This window comes from Candoia aspera, chromosome 5 (assembly GCF_035149785.1).
Source record: "Candoia aspera isolate rCanAsp1 chromosome 5, rCanAsp1.hap2, whole genome shotgun sequence".
Classification (NCBI taxonomy): Eukaryota; Metazoa; Chordata; class Lepidosauria; order Squamata; family Boidae; genus Candoia; species Candoia aspera.
Window position 1 is genome coordinate 62,352,376 of NC_086157.1, and position 18,429 is coordinate 62,370,804.

Genomic DNA, 18,429 nt, shown 5'->3' on the forward strand with positions numbered 1-18,429 from the left:
TTCTGATTTCTGGAGTGCAACCTCTTCAGTTTGGAGATCTGTTGGATTCCTGTAACAATGAATCAGAGAAGGATTTCCAGGCTAGGGAAGATGGCTCTAGTAAATAAAATGGGAGAGCTGGTGTTGTGATACAAACAGATATAGAGTGGATCTGTTTTCTGTATGGTAGACTAAAGAGGCCTGTTGTAAAAGCTGGTGATTAATAAATGGTTTTTAAGAACTACAGCAATCAGAACTAGTATTAGATACTTAGTTATGTTATCATGAATGTAGCCCCATTTTTCAAAAAAGTAACCATGTGAGTCTATTCTTAGTTGGTTTTATGGAAAAGTAGGATTTCCCAGTCCAGTGGAGAACGTATTGACATATTGAGGCAAGAAAGAAAAGCAGAATGTGGGGGGGAAAAAAATAAAATGAGGCAATCGCCACAACTTTGTTTAATCAATTCATTCCCAGAGAATGCATTTAAGCCTTGCAGAATGAGGAAATCAATTCAACTATCAATGCTATGTGCTTATTGTAGCAAGAAGAACAAGAAGCCAGTAGAGATTACATTTAAGAATATATTAATAATAAAACAGCAAGGTATGATCTGGCCCTAGTTCAAAGATAAACAAAAATTACACTCAAGACTGTTGGGATTTTAAATAGCTATATAGTTTTCTTAACTTCCATGAACTCATTAGATTTTAGATGTGCTGAATGGAGGAAACAGTACACCAGAGAACAGACTACATACATTGGTCTATAAATTGATTTTTAAAAATTTTATTGCAATTATCAACAGATTTCATTTAACATTTACAGTTTTTACATGTTTGAATGCTAAGTCTGAAATATTTAAATTGATCTTAAAGCTGCTTATTTGGAAGAAAGTTCTACTTGGTTCAAAGTGACAAAATTTCAGCATTAGCTTTTTGGAGCAGACCAGATTTCAGTAAGAGAAGCAACAAGAAGGAAAAAAGCTCTCTGATTTTTAAAATACAAAAATAAGAATAGAGGTGATTGGCTGCAAAGCAGCCAAAATTAAACTATGTTGGAACATCATACCACATACCACACATGCTTATGACAAGGTTCAAATTAATGGTAACAATGTTATTATGGCTTTTGGTTATTTCTTCTTCCGTAGTTCATCTTCATAATTGACTGGCATTATGCCCATACATTCTTGAGTCTGCTCTGTATGATGTTTTAAGACAGTAGACCTGATTATATCAATGTCTCGTTTTAAATGGTCCAATAGACTTGTAATAATCGTTGGAGCAGAATCAAAGTCTACCAGAAAATACCTGGAAATAAAGAAAAACATAGTAATAAATAAAGCCAAATACAAAAAAACCAAAAAAAAAACCCCATTTTTTTTGTTCTCTCCCTTTGTAAATGTCACTACGTTTTCAAATTAAATCAAGGGTGCTAAACATTCAGATATGAAATCATAAGGGGAAAAATTAAAGGTTTTAATTTACTGAAATTTACAGAGCTAATGCATATATTACTCATAATAATTCTGCACTAGATGCTTAAAGTTAATTTTATATTGCCATAAACAAGAATTTCAAACAGTTTTGAAAAGTATAATTTTTTAAAAGGATAGGAAGTGCAAAGAAAAGCAGTAGCTGAAAATCTCAATTAAGATTTTGAGTTTTAAAACAATTAAGATGTATATAATGCCTGTTCAATAAATCTGGATTCCGTATCTGACTGGGAACTTAAACTTGAAGAATATGAAGCAATGAAGAAACAGTATATATACATAATAGAAGTTTAACTAAATTTAAACAAGAATGGCTTCCATATACAGCATATTACACAGCAAGGTAAATACAACCACTTAAGAGTATGGTTTCTAAAATTTATGCCAATAATACTGCCAATTGGTATGAGTACAAAGAAAGGGGAAAGTCAGAATTTAAATATTTACCTATATTATTTGGGGGGGGGTTTCTTTTTCTTTTTTAAACTTAATATAGTGGAGATTTTGGCATTAAGCTCAGTAATTTATACTCCTTTTTATATCATGAAAACAATTCAGCGTACTCTGCTTTGTTATATTGAGCATTGACTAATGTTATATTGAGCATTAATTGTATAACTTCAGTCCATTCATAAATAGTATCTTTTTTGAAAATATACCTTTGTTTTAAATAAAAATAAAAGGGAAAAATAATAAATCTGGATTCCACTGGAATCAGCACAGCCAAATAGTTGGTCTATATAAATAGAAAGCTAGCACAAAACCCCAAACTTATGTAGTACTCATTACTGACCATCTTGCATTTTGGGAAAAGACAATAGTCTAAATAAGATGAAACAGTTTTCAGAAGACTGTATCCAGATGAAATATACCATTTTTGGCTACATCTTAGAAGCAGTTATGCTATTATACAAAAAAGACAACTTTCTAGGTTACACCTTACATAGTTTGGCATGGCATACCATGCCATGAATCAATTTGAGGGAAAAGGTCTGTCTGCAAACTGGTATGACTATCCAATGTAAATACTGGAAAAGCTAATGGGCAGAAGGCAAATTCTGGCCTACTTTAACATGGGATATCCATAGCAATCAGGATATGCAGCAGACATGCCTGTCCCTAGTAGGGCAGAGTCTAAGTGAGAATTCTAAAATTCTTTAAAGTGTGTTCTTCAGTTTGGTGCCCTCCAAATGTATTGGACAGCAGCATTATAATCTCCAATTGGAAACCTTTAAATAAATATTTTCTAACGTTGGGAGAAGGGAAGCTGGCAGTCTTCTACAAAGAAGTCACATGAGAAATAGAAATAATTTTTATGTCTTATGCAACAAATGCAATCAAATACAAATGCAATAAATCGGAAAGTAGATCATCATTATATTCTTACATACAAATGTAATTTTAAAAATCCACTTTATTACTTAGCCTCTATTGTTCATCTACACAGGTTTAGAACCTGTATACAAGATGCCACAGAGAATATAAGGAAGATATCTTTGCATTTTAGGAATCCTGGAGACATACAGTATGTAGCTAGAGAATGACTATCCAATACATTTGACAGAAGGTTTCCCAATATAACATTTATCCATTAGGCTAATCCAAAATGTCTCTAAGATTGGTCACATTTCTCTCATTTTCCACCTTCCTTTTTTAATCCCTAATCAACTTGCTTGCTGAAGAGTTTCTGAAACTCAAAAGGTTTAGAGTAATATGTAGAACAACAATTGATCTAAGTATTGCCTCTCAATCATTTAAAGTATGATTGAGAATAACGCCCTACTTAAGATCTAAAGCCATATAGTCTGAGATATGCATGCTATTCATCCAAAATTTACTCTAACAATTGTATTTTTCAATAAAGTCTAGCTAGAAAGAAAAACATTCAAAATTGCAGATATTTAATTTCCCTTCACCTTAAATTCTGTACTTTGGACTTCCAAAGGCAAGTTCCCCCAAATTAAACAGCTTGGCTTTCATTCAGCAGTTCAACATACCAGACTGGAGATTTTTGTGCCTTTGGAAATATTACAGAGATTTATTTTTCACGTTCTGCTAGCAATGCCTGAAATTATGAAGGTAAACTTTTCCCCTCTGCCACCTCTACTTTGACCAATATAAAAAAGATAAATTTAAGTTCTTCTTTTCATTCATGAGCCTATAAGAATTAAAGACATTTATTTCATGAGGGCAAGACCACCTTCAAAATACCATTGTATCAATAGACATCTAATTCTTAATAATGTAGCTTCATGTTGAGGAAGAAAGGTTAAATTAAAGAAAATAAATTCCAGTGCCCACTTTCATTGGGAACAAACAGCTTTGAGAACAGAAAACAGAATTTCAGGCAGAGAACAAGTGTTTGATTACTTAATTATTCCAGTAGTTTATACCCAACCACCTGCATAAAAGAGGAATAGTAGGAGAAAATAAGCAGATGTGGGAGAATTAGGCATACATAATCATTACCTCTTCAATTCAAACTGAACCCTCCATTTTCAAATTATCTTTCTTTAAATGAAATGGACAGCAATATTTGGTTAAAGCATGCTTATTATGTATAGTACAACATCTATCTAACTAATCCTTCCACAAGGGAGGCTGTTAGTCTTCATCATAACTAGAATTAAGGTTAAGGTTAAGGTTCTGGGCTAGAAACCAGGATTCTGTGAGTTCTAGTCTGGCCTTAGGCATGAAAGCCGGCTGGGTGACCTTGGGCCAGTCACTCACTCTCAGCCCAACTTGAAGCAATGTAGACTAGCCTCCTCGTGGTGCACCCCGGGCAATGTGACTTGTCATGGCTAAATAGTCTACACATCTGGCTGCTGGACCTCACAAGGATTTCCCAGCAAGAAAAAGCAGCATGAACACCAAACTGCTATGCCATACGATAAAAAAATAAATAACTGGAATTGATCCTATAGTAAAAGATTCAGCAGTTACAAGCAACTTGAAACACAGAACCAATGCTTCATATTAAAAAAGATGCTGTTCCAGAATTGTTGAAAATATTTCACCAAAATGGGAAAGTAATGGGATTACAAATGAAAACAAGCCTCAATTATTTTGTTTAAATATGCATCAGTATTTTATATACCTACTGGACAACACGCCTAAAAGAGATGTTATTTTCATCACAGGAGACTGGAATGCTAAGGTGGGCAGTCAAATGACACCTCGAATTACAGGTAAGTATGGCCTGGGAGAACAAAACGAAGCAGGACACAGGCTGATAGAATTTTGCCAAGACAATTCACTCTGCATAACAAACACTCTCTTCCAACAACCTAAGAGACGGCTTTATACATGGACTTCACCAGATGGACAACACCGAAATCAGATTGATTACATCCTTTGCAGCCAAAGGTGGCGGACATCTGTACAGTCGGTAAAAACAAGGCCTGGAGCTGACTGTAGTTCAGATCATGAACTTCTTCTTGCACAATTTAGGATCAGACTAAAGAGATTAGGGAAGACCCACAGATCAGCTAGATATGAGCTCACTAATATTCCTAAGGAATATGCAGTGGAGGTGAAGAATAGATTTAAGGGACTGGACTTAGTAGATAGGGTCCCGGAAGAACTCTGGACAGAAGTTGGCAGCATTGTTCAGGAGGCGGCAACAAAATACATCCCAAAGAAAGAGAAAACCAAGAAGGCAAAATGGCTGTCTGCTGAGACACTAGAAGTAGCCCAAGAAAGAAGGAAAGCAAAAGGCAACAGTGATAGGGGGAGATATGCCCAATTAAATGCAAAATTCCAGAGGTTAGCCAGAAGAGATAAGGAATTATTTTTAAACAAGCAATGCGCGGAAGTGGAAGAAGACAATAGAATAGGAAGGACAAGAGACCTCTTCCAGAAAATTAGAAACATTGGAGGTAAATTCCAGGCAAAAATGGGTATGATCAAAAACAAAGATGGCAAGGACCTAACAGAAGAAGAAGAGATCAAGAAAAGGTGGCAAGAATATACGGAAGACCTGTATAGGAAGGATAACAATATCGGGGATAGCTTTGACAGTGTGGTCGGTGAGCTAGAGCCAGACATCCTGAAGAGTGAGGTTGAGTGGGCCTTAAGAAGCATTGCTAATAACAAGGCAACAGGAGACGACGGCATCCCAGCTGAACTGTTCAAAATCTTGCAAGATGATGCTGTCAAGGTAATGCATGCTATATGCCAGCAAATTTGGAAAACACAAGAATGGCCATCAGACTGGAAAAAATCAACTTATATCCCCATACCAAAAAAGGGAAACACTAAAGAATGTTCAAACTATCGAACAGTGGCACTCATTTCACATGCCAGTAAGGTAATGCTCAAGATCCTGCAAGGTAGACTTCAGCAGTTCATGGAGCGAGAATTGCCAGATGTACAAGCTGGGTTTAGAAAAGGCAGAGGAACTAGAGACCAAATTGCCAATATCCGCTGGATAATGGAAAAAGCCAGGGAGTTTCAGAAAAACATCTATTTCTGTTTTATTGACTATTCTAAAGCCTTTGACTGTGTGGACCATAACAAATTGTGGCAAGTCCTTAGTGGTATGGGGATACCAAGTCATCTTGTATGCCTCCTGAAGAATCTGTATAACGACCAAGTAGCAACAGTAAGAACAGACCACGGAACAACAGACTGGTTTAAGATTGGGAAAGGAGTACGGCAGGGCTGTATACTCTCACCCTACCTATTCAACTTGTATGCAGAACACATCATGCGACAAGCTGGCCTTGAGGAATCCAAGGCTGGAGTTAAAATCTCTGGAAGAAACATTAACAATCTCAGATATGCAGATGATACCACTTTGATGGCTGAAAGTGAAGAGGAACTGAGGAGCCTTATGATGAAGGTGAAAGAAGAAAGTGCAAAAGCTGGTTTGCAGCTAAACCTCAAAAAAACCAAGATTATGGCAACCAGCTTGATTGATAACTGGCAAATAGAGGGAGAAAATGTAGAAGCAGTGAAAGACTTTGTATTCCTAGGCGCAAAGATTACTGCAGATGCTGACTGCAGTCAGGAAATCAGAAGACGCTTAATCCTTGGAAGAAGAGCAATGACAAATCTCGATAAAATAGTTAAGAGCAGAGACATCACACTGACAACAAAGGCCCGCATAGTTAAAGCAATGGTGTTCCCTGTAGTAACATATGGCTGCGAGAGCTGGACCATAAGGAAGGCTGAGCGAAGGAAGATCGATGCTTTTGAACTGTGGTGTTGGAGGAAAATTCTGAGAGTGCCTTGGACTGCAAGAAGATCCAACCAGTCCATCCTCCAGGAAATCAAGCCAGACTGCTCACTTGAGGGAATGATATTAAAGGCAAAACTGAAATACTTTGGCCACATAATGAGAAGACAGGACACCCTGGAGAAGATGCTGATGCTAGGGAGAGTGGAAGGCAAAAGGAAGAGGGGCCGACCAAGGGCAAGATGGATGGATGATATTCTAGAGGTGACGGACTCGTCCCTGGGGGAGCTGGGGGTGTTGACGACCGACAGGAAGCTCTGGCGTGGGCTGGTCCATGAAGTCACGAAGAGTCGGAAGCGACTAAACGAATAAACAACAACAATTTTATATGTGGGTTCTCTTTACATAAAACAGATTTTAATTATTTATCGTATAATCTTTAAAACTGCTTGAGTCAAACCATTATGGAAGGATGTGAAGTGAATGAGAAAGGGAAAATAGAAAAGAATGCAATTTTACATGATTGAATAGAGAAACAGCTCAACTATGACACCTGACAAAATATAGTAATTCTTTTCAAGTTCATCTTACAGTGTTCCTTCATTCTACATTTAAATAATGGTAGAAATTATTAAGGTTGAAGGAACTATTGTTACTAAAATCCCAAGGTTCACCAATCAAAACCCAATGCAAAATATGTATGCTAGGCCTAGACATTTTTCTGAGTCATCATAGTTTATCTATCCCCACATATCTTATGCTTTCTCTTGGATAGGGACTACCAGGGGATTTATGGCTGTAGACTAGACTGGAAAGTTTAAAAAAAAATTCTGAAAGAAAGCAACAGCAAAACCATTCTTATATTATTGCCAAGCAAATTGCATGGATGTGTCATTGAAGTCAGCAGGAGTTGATCTTGACATTACTTCCTTAAAGCCTGGGAGTAGGAAATCCTTGCCAGTTGATTACAAGTTTTGCAGAGATCTGTCAACTAATCTATCTCAATGTGCATATTATAAAACAGTAACTCTTTAGAGTGAGCTTCTATAGAGCTTTCAAAAGTTTATCAGACTCAGTATAATACAGAAAACAGAAACCTACCCAAAATTTAAAGGCTATCTTGATTTCATAGAACTCTTGGAAAATCATAGCAGATCCTTTATTAATTCCAACTTTAGAATATTCTTCGTTAGTTGATATACAAAAAAAAAGAGGATTTCAAAGAATAGAAGGAATATGGATGTTGAGTATATGTAGAGACCTATATATGCCCTTTTTTTTTCATCTGTTCAATCGTGTCTGATTCTCAGAGACTGCCTGGACAAGGCCCTGCAATTTTCTTGGCAAGGTTTTTCAGAAGTGGTTTGCCATTGCCTTCTTCCTAGGGCTGAGAGAAAGTGACTGGCCCAAGGTCACCCAGCTGGCTTTGTGCCTAAGTCAGGACTAGAACTCACTGTCTTCCGGTTTCTAGCCCTGATGCCTTAACCACTACACCAAACTGGCTCTCAATATATGCCCTTACGTGTGAAGAAATGCTGATTGTTCTTAGCTCTAATGGCAAATTGGTTTTAAAAGTGAGACACTTTTCCAATAATCTTGCAGTTATTCAGGAAGACATAAAGCAAGACACATACTTTTAAATCATTATAATTCAATGCTTTTCTACGGTATACAGTTTGTTTTTAAAAATTTATTAACAAATATATACATTCTAAAGCACTTTGCAAGCGAATTTGCCAAAAGCAATTTGTCCTTCTTCCAGTAGTTCGCTTCAAGAAAAGGAGCAGAAAGCAAAAAGAGGAGAGGGAGAGGGAGAGGGAGAGGGAGAGGGAGAGGGAGAGGGAGAGGGAGAGGGAGAGGGAGAGGGAGAGGGAGAGGGAGAGGGAGAGGGAGAGCAAGCAAGCATACCAGGAAAAGGGGAAAAAAGAAGACTAACCAACTTTTGACTTTTGTTCCACCTACTGCTTATTTCAAGTGTCACTGGCAAGAATGGCACCCAACAGATTATTTCTGCAGAAATGTAGCCTATACAGAAAGATGTTCCTTTATGCTGCCTTAATCAAATGTACAACATCTACTTCTTTCCTTTTTCTACATTTTCTACCATCTCCTCTGATTAAGAATCATGGAGTCCTGAAAATTTATTCAGCTATGGACTTTAGATTTCTCTCTTTAAAAAAATGTTTTAATGTACAAAGTTCGCATCCTTTGACAACGCTCAGCGTACAGTCAAAAAAGAAAATGTTTTCCCTACTGTTAGCCACGAACTGTTTTTCAAGCAGAAATAGGCTATTTCCAAAAGGGATGGTTAAATGTAGCCTTTCCGACAGGTACTTTGCCATGAAATAAGACAGTAGACTGCAAAGTTCAATATCAGCAGAGGCCATCACCCCACAAGCCTCTTGGTTGGGGTGAAGGGATCTGCAGTCCAGTATCATAGGAGTGTGTGCTGGATAGGGAAAGGTCATAAAAAACTTCACATTTCTCCCACTGACATGGAAATCTTGCTTTCAGTGTTAAAGGGTGGGACTAGTGAATTGTTGCCCCCTTTCATGTGTCTTGTTCTAGCCAGAAATTTGATCTAAATGCAGCAGTTACATGTATCCAATATCTTCTTTACAGCACTGGAGCCAGATCATGAATTTGATTTTTTCCTTTGATCTATGGGAATTACTTTAGAAAAGTCCATTTTCTTTTCTGAATTATAACATACGTAGACTTAAACAAACAAAAAATACTGCAGTTTAGAAGCTCAGCTAAGATTCTGCCTGTCAACAGAAAACAGATGATCAAGCCAGCAACAACTGTCATTTTGTGCAACCCAGCAACTTTACAATGTGCAAAGCAGCATCACAGTTGCCTTCATTTAGAGCAATGAACTGTGAATTGACATGTAAATATTGTTTGGAGTTAAGGAGGGAAGGAAATTAAGGTCAAAAATTATTTACAGAAATAAATAATTATTTTGCTTTGCTTACAGAAATGCAAGCAAACTCATTTTCAAGCAAACTAATGAAATATAGCTCAAATTCTCCAAAGCAGCCCATTCCAGCTATAGCTTTCCAGAAACGTCGGACTACAACTCTGTAATGAGTTTATCTCAGCTGCAATTAGAGAAACTATAGTGCAATGTGTCTGGATGGCATTTGGTCTAAGGGGAGATGTTCTGGAAGAACTCAGTGGTATTATCAATGTGGGAGGAAAAAAAGTTCTTCAACTAAATCCCACTAATTCATTGCAAAACCCACAGCAATTCTGGTGCCTTGTACATAGATGATGAATGAAAATATACAGTAATATTTTTATATCTCCTATCAAAATATCAGCTACAAAGACTTAGGTGAAAATGCCACATAATTATTTATTCCAGATTAAAAGGGAAGCACAGATATCTACTTATACACATTTATACACACCGGATTAAAATTTATGGATTTTAATTAAAATATCAAGATAATACATTTGATATTTTGATATTATTAATTAATATCAAGATTAAAATTTATGGATTTCAAATATACTAACAAGCTACATTCCCAAGAGAGACTTTTAAAAAGTTAATCAGCAACCGACAAGCACCTGGACCCAACCTTTCTCAGAATCCTAATGGGAAAACAGTTCTCAGATAATCTATTGTGACAGGGCGCCCATGGGAGAACCTGTTCAAAACACTGCCAAAAAATCTCTGTTTTACGAAGAGTGAACTTCAGCTTTTTAATAATGTATCATTATTTTTAGACTCTGCTGGAGAAGCCCTATTAAAACAAGATCAGTATTACTGTTTATGAGGTTCAGAGGGGGACTAGAATAGTACCTTGTCTACCACTCTCAAGGCTCAAACTGGGCATCCCAGAGATCCTGAGCATGTCTGGTAAACACTTGTAGAAAAGATCGAATTACCAATTTTAACATCTGAAACATGGTTAGCTTACACATATAGGTCAATTCTATTCCCTGGAATATGGGAATAGAATTGGAAAGACAAATGACATAGATGAATGTGAGAAAGATTGGATCAGATCAAAAGTCTGTACCTATTGTGGTTTCCTTCTCCAGCACCAAATAAAAGCTTTTATGAAACCTATCAGCAGGATATAAAACAATAATCCTGAACTATTCTGGGCCCCTGGCTCTAGGGCAGGAACCATTTCTTTTCAAAGCTAAATGCACCTGTTATGTAAACATACAACAATCACTAGGCTTCAAGGCCATTAAATATTTCACAATATCTATTTCACAGTATCTATTAATTCAGGAGGGCAAGAAGTAGGTGAGTTTAAACTCCTGAGAATATATAAAAGTTAGTTAACTCCTCGAAAGCTTATCTACCTACTAAGCAACTTGTTCAATTTATACCAACAAAAGGTAGTGATAGAATTTAAGTAAATCTAATAGGACAGAGATATTTTAGTGTTATATTACTTTCTATCTGTACATGGAAAAACATCTCCCAGGCATTTCATGCGCTGGCCACTAAGCACTTCCTATCCTATCACGTTTCATGGTACACAGAGCAGTTTCAGGTGATGAAACTTGAGAGCAGGTGGCCGGACACAGTGGCTCAAATTTAGGGATAAGCCTGACCAGATGGAATATAGAGCCCATTGTGAAGCACATGCTGTGGTAATAGGAAAAGCATAGATGCAATAGGCCTCCTCTCTGATGGCATCAGTGGAGAATTGGCCAGTGGAGGTCTTTAGTGCTGCTGGGCAGATAATGTACCTTTTGGAGCCCAGACAGCACCCTATTATCATCTGAGTTCAATTAAGAACAATTTATATGGTTCTTCACAAATAAAAACATTTGGATTTGAGCTGAGCTTAATGCTGATTTGGGTAGTATCACACCTAGGGCGTCTAGCACACTGTCTAATAATATTTGTCTGAACCAGTTTCACTACTTATCTCTCAAGGAAGTGAGTATGGTCAATGGATCATTTGTGCTATTACTTCTCTGGTTGATCCTACCCTAGCTTGATTAATAACAGCCTCTAAAAATTCAATTCTGCCCATGATTTCTGAGAGTAGTAACATTTCTCTAAGACAGCAGTTTTCCACAATAGTAAAAGCAGCAATGATGAGGCCTTCTTATGGAAGTCATCTTTGGACCTAGCCAATTCAAACAATTATAAACCAGGGTTCCACATTCTGTATTTAGCCAAGCTGGTGGCAATGTAGTGGCATCACAACTGTAGGAATTCTTAGAGAAAACTGATTATCTACACTTTTAATTCCCCTCCCGTAAAGGGCATTAAGCAAGGATGTATTCTTGCCTCACTATTGTTTAATTTATATATCAACAACGTAGTTGAGATTTTTGCTAAGCTAAAATTTCATTCTCTATCTCTTACCAATTGCCCCATTTCTATTCTCCTATATGCTGATGATGCAGCCATTCTATCTGTATCTCATGTGGGTCTGTGCAGATGCCTTAAAGGTTTGTCATCTTATTGCTCTAGGGAACCCCTCAAAATTACTATACTATACTAAAGGAAAGTTTTAGTATTCTGAAGAAAGCATTTTAAGTCTCCCACTAGTTAGAAGTTCAATGGGAGACTTATTAAGCAAATTAAAACCTTTAAGTATCTAGATGTCCATTTTCAATCTTCTACTTGCTGGACTAATTAAGTGAGTGAGCTTAATAAGAAGTCAAAAAGCATCCCTTGTAATTATCAAATATGCAAGCCAACATGGTAACAACTATGTATCAATTAAATTGTTTAAACCTAAAGTTCTGGGCTTGATGTTGTATGGTGCTCACTGTGCATCTACAATGACACTTTTAGATTCAAAAGCATCCAATTAAAACTCCTAAAATCTGTAACACACAGTCCTTATTTGACTCTTAATGCTCTCATATGACTAGAACTAGATTGCATTTTATTTGGGGCTCATCTGAGACTTTGCAGCCTTAGCTTCTGCTCCAAGCAAATCTTCTGGAGAACCTTCTTGGTCCACCTTACCTTGTTAGATAGATTTGCTTCTTTCTTAAGACGACAAATAAATGATGGTTTGACATACAGTACTGTAGCTTTTTTCAGTTCCAGCAATATGCATTCTTGGCCTCAATGAAACCTTGGCCCAGTTTAAGCAGGGGATCTGGGACCAAGACATCCAACCTGACAGAGCTAGTGTTTCCAATTCCTGCTATAGTGCAATTTCCCTCTATTCTTGGACTATCCTTAAATATTTTTTAAACATTTTACACATTCCACAAGAGACTTTACTCCCTGGCCCAAACTGATGAGTTACCCATTAGAATGATAGCAGGCAGATATACCGGTACCCTTTACAAAAATCACACTTGTGTATACTCTGATACAAAGGTTGAAACTGAATCACATGTACTACTAAAATACACCTGTACACTCAGTGATGAGCAGATCTCTTATTACCCATTGTCAGAAATCTTAATTGCTCTTAGATGACCACTCTCCTCTTTTGCAACTAATTTCCAGATATGTCCAAGAAGGTCACACAAGATTCCATCCTGTCTCTCCTTTTTCTTAATACCTATAGGAATCTATTGGGAAAGATCATTTGCAGATTTGGTGCTAGTTGCCTCCAGTATGCTGATGATACTCAGCTGTACTTCATTCCAGACAGTTGAGAGCTGGATGTTTCAAGAGCCTCAGCATGCTTCCAGATAGGTAAAGAATTGAATGTTGGAGAACATCTGAAGCTGAATTCAGGCAAGTAGGCTGCTAACGTGAGGGACTGGACCACAGGGTTGAGATGATACTGCTATTCTGGATGGGGTCACATTCCTTCTCTATAAGGAAATGGGGGGGGCAGTCCTCCTTGCTCCAGCATTAGTACTGGATAACCATGTAACAGTAGCAAGGAAAGCCTTTTCTCAGCTTCAGCTGATTAACCAATTGTGCCCCTCCTGGAGGGGACCTAGTTTCAGGTAGATACAGACTAGTAGTCTCAAGGTTGGATTAACACAATGCACTCCTTGAAGATAAGGAGTGTATATAACTTAGGTCTGCAGTACTTCCATGACTTTCTAATCTTATACAGACTGCCCCATATTCTAAGGTCCTGAATAGATTATGGTTTCATTTCACATGAAGAGCATATTCTACTTTTTCCATGGTGAGAGCAGTACTGTAGAAAACATTGCCATTGGGCTTGATGCTGGCCTCATTACAGTTTAGAAGGGGGCTTAAACCCAAGCTTTTTAAATAGGTCCTTTTTAGAGTTTTAGAGAGTTTAATATAGTTTTAATGTTGCTTTCAAATTTCAGAATTTAATATATGTATTTTTGTAAGCAACTCATAGCTTTTAGAATGGTTGCAGGGGAGGATGTTATTTTATATAAATTGTGATGAAACACTGTACATACAAAGTATTATGAAGTGGAAGCAAGTAATGAAGCCAATGAAGACCAAAGATAACTATTCCATTTATATATTTGGGGGATACTTCTGTATCTCATTTTGCAGTTATTAACTATTGGTTCATATAATTTGGGTATATGCATGCAATGGGGATTTTTTTTTTTGGCTAGGTTTGCTTCCAAAAGTTACAACTGGGAAATGGGTAGCTATATAAATTGATCTAATGAACAAGCTAACAAACAAATGTCACTTATTTTCATTCAGGGACCTCTGACAGTATTTTTCAGATCTTGGATACAATTCAAATAAATGTATATATGCATAGAGAAGAAATGCATGCACACAGTAGCTTTGACTAGGAATCATCTTCCGTCCTTAATATTCCTCAACTTGGTACTCTTCAGAATGTTGTACCACAACTCTATCACCACCACCAATTTGATGTATTCATAAAAGACAGCAGTGTAGCTTAACTGATCTGGTAGGCACCAGGTTTGGGGACACTATGTAGGAGCAGCTGCTGAGACAATATCCAAGTCCCAGTTCCAGCATTGCTCTTCTGTATATTTCTGTGCCGCTATCTCTTCTTTGAATTACATTCAAAGTCTATCAAAATTATATGCAAGGATTGAATAGCTCATACCCTCCTCTGACATGATGCTGATCATGCTTTACAATCTTGTATGGCAGCATTCTTTCGCCCAAGTTTTCCAAATTCCTCACCACTGCTCCTTTCTCCAGCAAAGCTTCCACTGTGCGCCTCAGTGTTGCAGCTGTCTCTGGCTTTAAACAGAAAAAAATATACACATTTATTTATAGTGCAGTTAATGACATTTACTCTTGCTTTATTTAATAAACAGAACAGAGAGGGGGCAAAAAGTGAAAAAATAACAAATATAGAGAACAATGCAATATATGTGCTTGTGAATGTGTGTGACATTTTTTAACATAACAGTCTTAGTAAAAGTTGTCCACACTGTATTGTAAAAGTGCATGCATAATCTACATCTACACTCATTCAAAAGGCACAAGTAACATCAGGTCTTCAATTTAGTGGATAATTGGGGCCATTAATTTGTCTTTACAACACTGAAAGAACTAATCTCTTGGCAATAATAAGGGCACAAGGAGTTCACTCACATTTTTCAACTGTCAGTGTCTGTATAGAAGATATGTATTTCAAAATAATACGTGCAGAGTTAATGACAATTACTTTTAACTGACTGGACTAGAAAGGAAGGGGGAAAAGACAGATGGCAAAGCAAGGGAAAGTCCCAAAAGTTTGGTTATTCTTTCATCATCTGTAAGACTGTAATGTCAAATTACACACCCATTAAAAGCAGTCTCACGAGTAGTTTCTCAAAATTTTTTTTTTTTTGAGTTTAACGAGATTTCAGAGAAAATGTGAATGCAGACTATATTCCCAAGTCTAAAACTAAAACTAAAAACAATTTATTCCTAGCTCCCTTTTAGTATGGCTAAGCAAATTCAGTTAATGAAGGAATTCAGTATTTTAAATGGATGTGGAGGAGGAAAAAGATATTTAAAAAGGATTCTGAAGAAACAAGAATATATTTTATCATACATGTATAATTATAGATTATTGCCTGTAGCATCTCCGTTCAACTTCAGATAGCAATGTGCTACTTTAAGCTTTTAAACTGAAACGTTTAACAGAATCTTGCTGGATCAGACCAAAGGTCATTTAGCTTAAGATCCAGATGTTTACAGAAAATGTTTAATCAATACACAGTGACAGCAATCTGCTCCCCAGCATTTCCCCCATGCTTATTGCTCTCTCTGAATCAGGTATTGCTGGTTGCTTATAACTAATCACTAGTCTTCAGGTTCTGATTCTACCTAATCTTCCAAAGTAATGCAAGCTAGGGACCATCACATCTTGAATCCACCACCTATCAGTCTCACTATCAAACCCCAGAGCTCTAGTATAATAAAAGATGAAAAAAATATTTGTCCTTTTTTCTACAGCATGCATTCTAGTCATTGCTTTCTCTCCCCTCTCAGCCACATTTCTAACATTAAAAGATTTAAATATTTTATTCTTTCTTCTTTTTTTTTTTTTAATAAAGGTACAACTTACTGCAGCTGCAGTTTTCACCCATCTTTCCCAGCTCTACAATATCCTTTCGGGATAAACCAGCCAGGATTGTAAACAGCATTTAAAACATAGTACTACCAAGAGATATTTAGTAGTTTTGTTTCCATTCCTTTAATAACTCATAATAAGGAATTTGCCCTTTTCACAACTGTTGCACCTGAGTTGACATTTTTATTAAACTATTCAACATGATCTCAAGTTCAGTTTCATAGTTAGCCAATGCCAGTTTAAAACCCACCAGTGTTTATGTAAGTTGGAGTAGGCAAGCTATGGCCCCACAGCCCCATTTCTATGAGCATTAGAAACCACTCTAATTAAAAAAAAATCAAGAGAATAGTTGCCCACCATTTTCAAAAATGCAGTAGGAACCCTGAGCCATCCTATTTACCCTCCTTAATCTCTCAGCAGCTTGTAATACCACAGACCATGGAATCTCATTGGCATAGGTCTGCAAGTTGGCAATTGAAGGCACAGTGTTGCAGTGTTTGCATTCCTGGAGGAGCCATTTTCAAAACAGGGCTGGGGGACTTTCATTCAATGCTATGGAAGTCATGCAGGGAATTCCAGACTTTAGTCTGATCACCCATGGTGTTGAAGCCTGTATGAAGCCATTGGTAGAGACTGTCCAGAATTTTGGAATGAGATATACAAATTTTGTCTTTTTCATCTGAGAGGCAATAGAACAGTTGTGGGCTGCGAAGGGCTGGATGAAGGCCAACTGCCTGAAGATGAATCAGAGAGATAGACATGGCTTATTAGCCTGGAAATTCATCATATCTGAGCAGTTATCCTATCCAGAAACTGTCCTTAACCCCAATACCAGTTGGGGTGATGTTTCCCCTATAGAACCAAGTACAGGATATGTGGTTATTCTTGGATACTAAATGATCACTGAAAGTACCTATGGCCTCAGTAAGCAGGAGAACCTATGCACAGCTTCAGATAGTGAGTCCAATTTAGCAATTTCTGGATGACGACAGCCTGACCTCAGCAGTACACACACTGGTAATCTCTTGAATTACTGTAGTATTACTCCATATGGAGCTGCCGTTGAAGACAGTCTGAAGATTACACCTGGTGCAGGAAGCTGTCTAGGGGAGTACATAGGCTCAGAAAATGGCCACATTATCCCTACTCTTCAGGTGCTATACTGGCTGCAGATAATATATTGGACTCATTTAAAGTCAGGTACTTACCAGTAAAGCTCTAATGCAGCAGCAAACCTTTGTAATAAACTTCCAATGCACCTGAGACCAGTTTCTTTGTTTTGCATTTTAGAAAACATCAGAACACATACACATAGAATGGAAGTATTCATATGATTACAATAAAATGTTGGTGTGTTAAGCTCTCCAGAATTATTTTCTGTCATCCTCAATCCCTAAAAATATAAACAGGGGTTGAAAATTTCAGCTTCACCTCTCCAGGGACACCACCACCAAGGAAAGTAGCCTATCCAACTTAAAAAGCTAAAATCAACTCCACATATTAGAATTTAAGTTTTCTAATCACTGGAATGGCTCCTGACCCACCCAGAGCAGATTGGTCTCAATAACTCTTCCAACTCCAGAATTTGATTCTATGATCTGTGATAAGGGATAGTGTTTCCACATGCTGCATAACTGTTAAAAATACTTCTAATCCTCAACTGTCGTCATTAGAGAAACATAGTTCATCTGTTTTAGCATAGGTACAGTATTCCCTTAGTACATTTTGTTAGGAATAGTCTCCAAATCTTGAAATACATTTAAAAAGGTACAGTAACCTGAAAGTAGAACTAGGACTGTTCATACAGGCTACTAATTTAGTAAGAACCAACCAATCCATTAAGGGTGGAATGCATGTTTTTTTTTTAGATTTTGCTAATTCTCATAAGACCAAACCAACATGGCCCCTACAAGAGAGATACTGGAAGCTGTAATTCCACACTTGGGAGGCCCACTGGTTTGTTTGTTTATTTAATTTGTATTGCCACCGATCTCAAACCAGTGACTCTGGGCAGCTAACAACAATAAAAACAGTCATAATATAAAACAATAAAAACAATAACACAAATTAAATATAAATATAAATACAGCCAAGCAATCTTAAAAGCTATGGTGTTAACATAACCATGAAACGGGGCCCTTCCCACACTTGGGGCCCCAGGCCCAGGCACAAAGCCAAGTCTTCAAAGCCTTCCGGAAAGCCAACAGGGTCGGGGCCATCCTAGTATCAGGAGGGAGGATGTTCCAGAGGGCAGGCGCCACAGCAGAAAAGGCACGCTTCCTGGTCCCTGACTGTCATGAGTAAGGATGGCGAGCAGGGGGCTC

At 37.4% G+C, this 18,429-nt stretch overlaps 1 protein-coding gene across 1 annotated transcript in view; it reads right to left on the minus strand.

Annotated features, from left to right (window-relative positions):
• Positions 1-405: 405 nt before the first annotated feature.
• The window catches only part of MRPS6 (mitochondrial ribosomal protein S6), a 43,286-nt gene continuing 25,262 nt past the window's right edge, over positions 406-18,429 (minus strand). The window contains exons 2-3 of the mRNA XM_063305390.1: positions 14,642-14,781; positions 406-1,292 (exon numbers count right to left, since the gene is read on the minus strand). Of these exons, the coding sequence (XP_063161460.1) occupies positions 1,115-1,292; positions 14,642-14,781 (318 nt within the window). The 3' untranslated portion in view covers positions 406-1,114. The remainder of the gene's footprint in view (positions 1,293-14,641; positions 14,782-18,429) is intronic.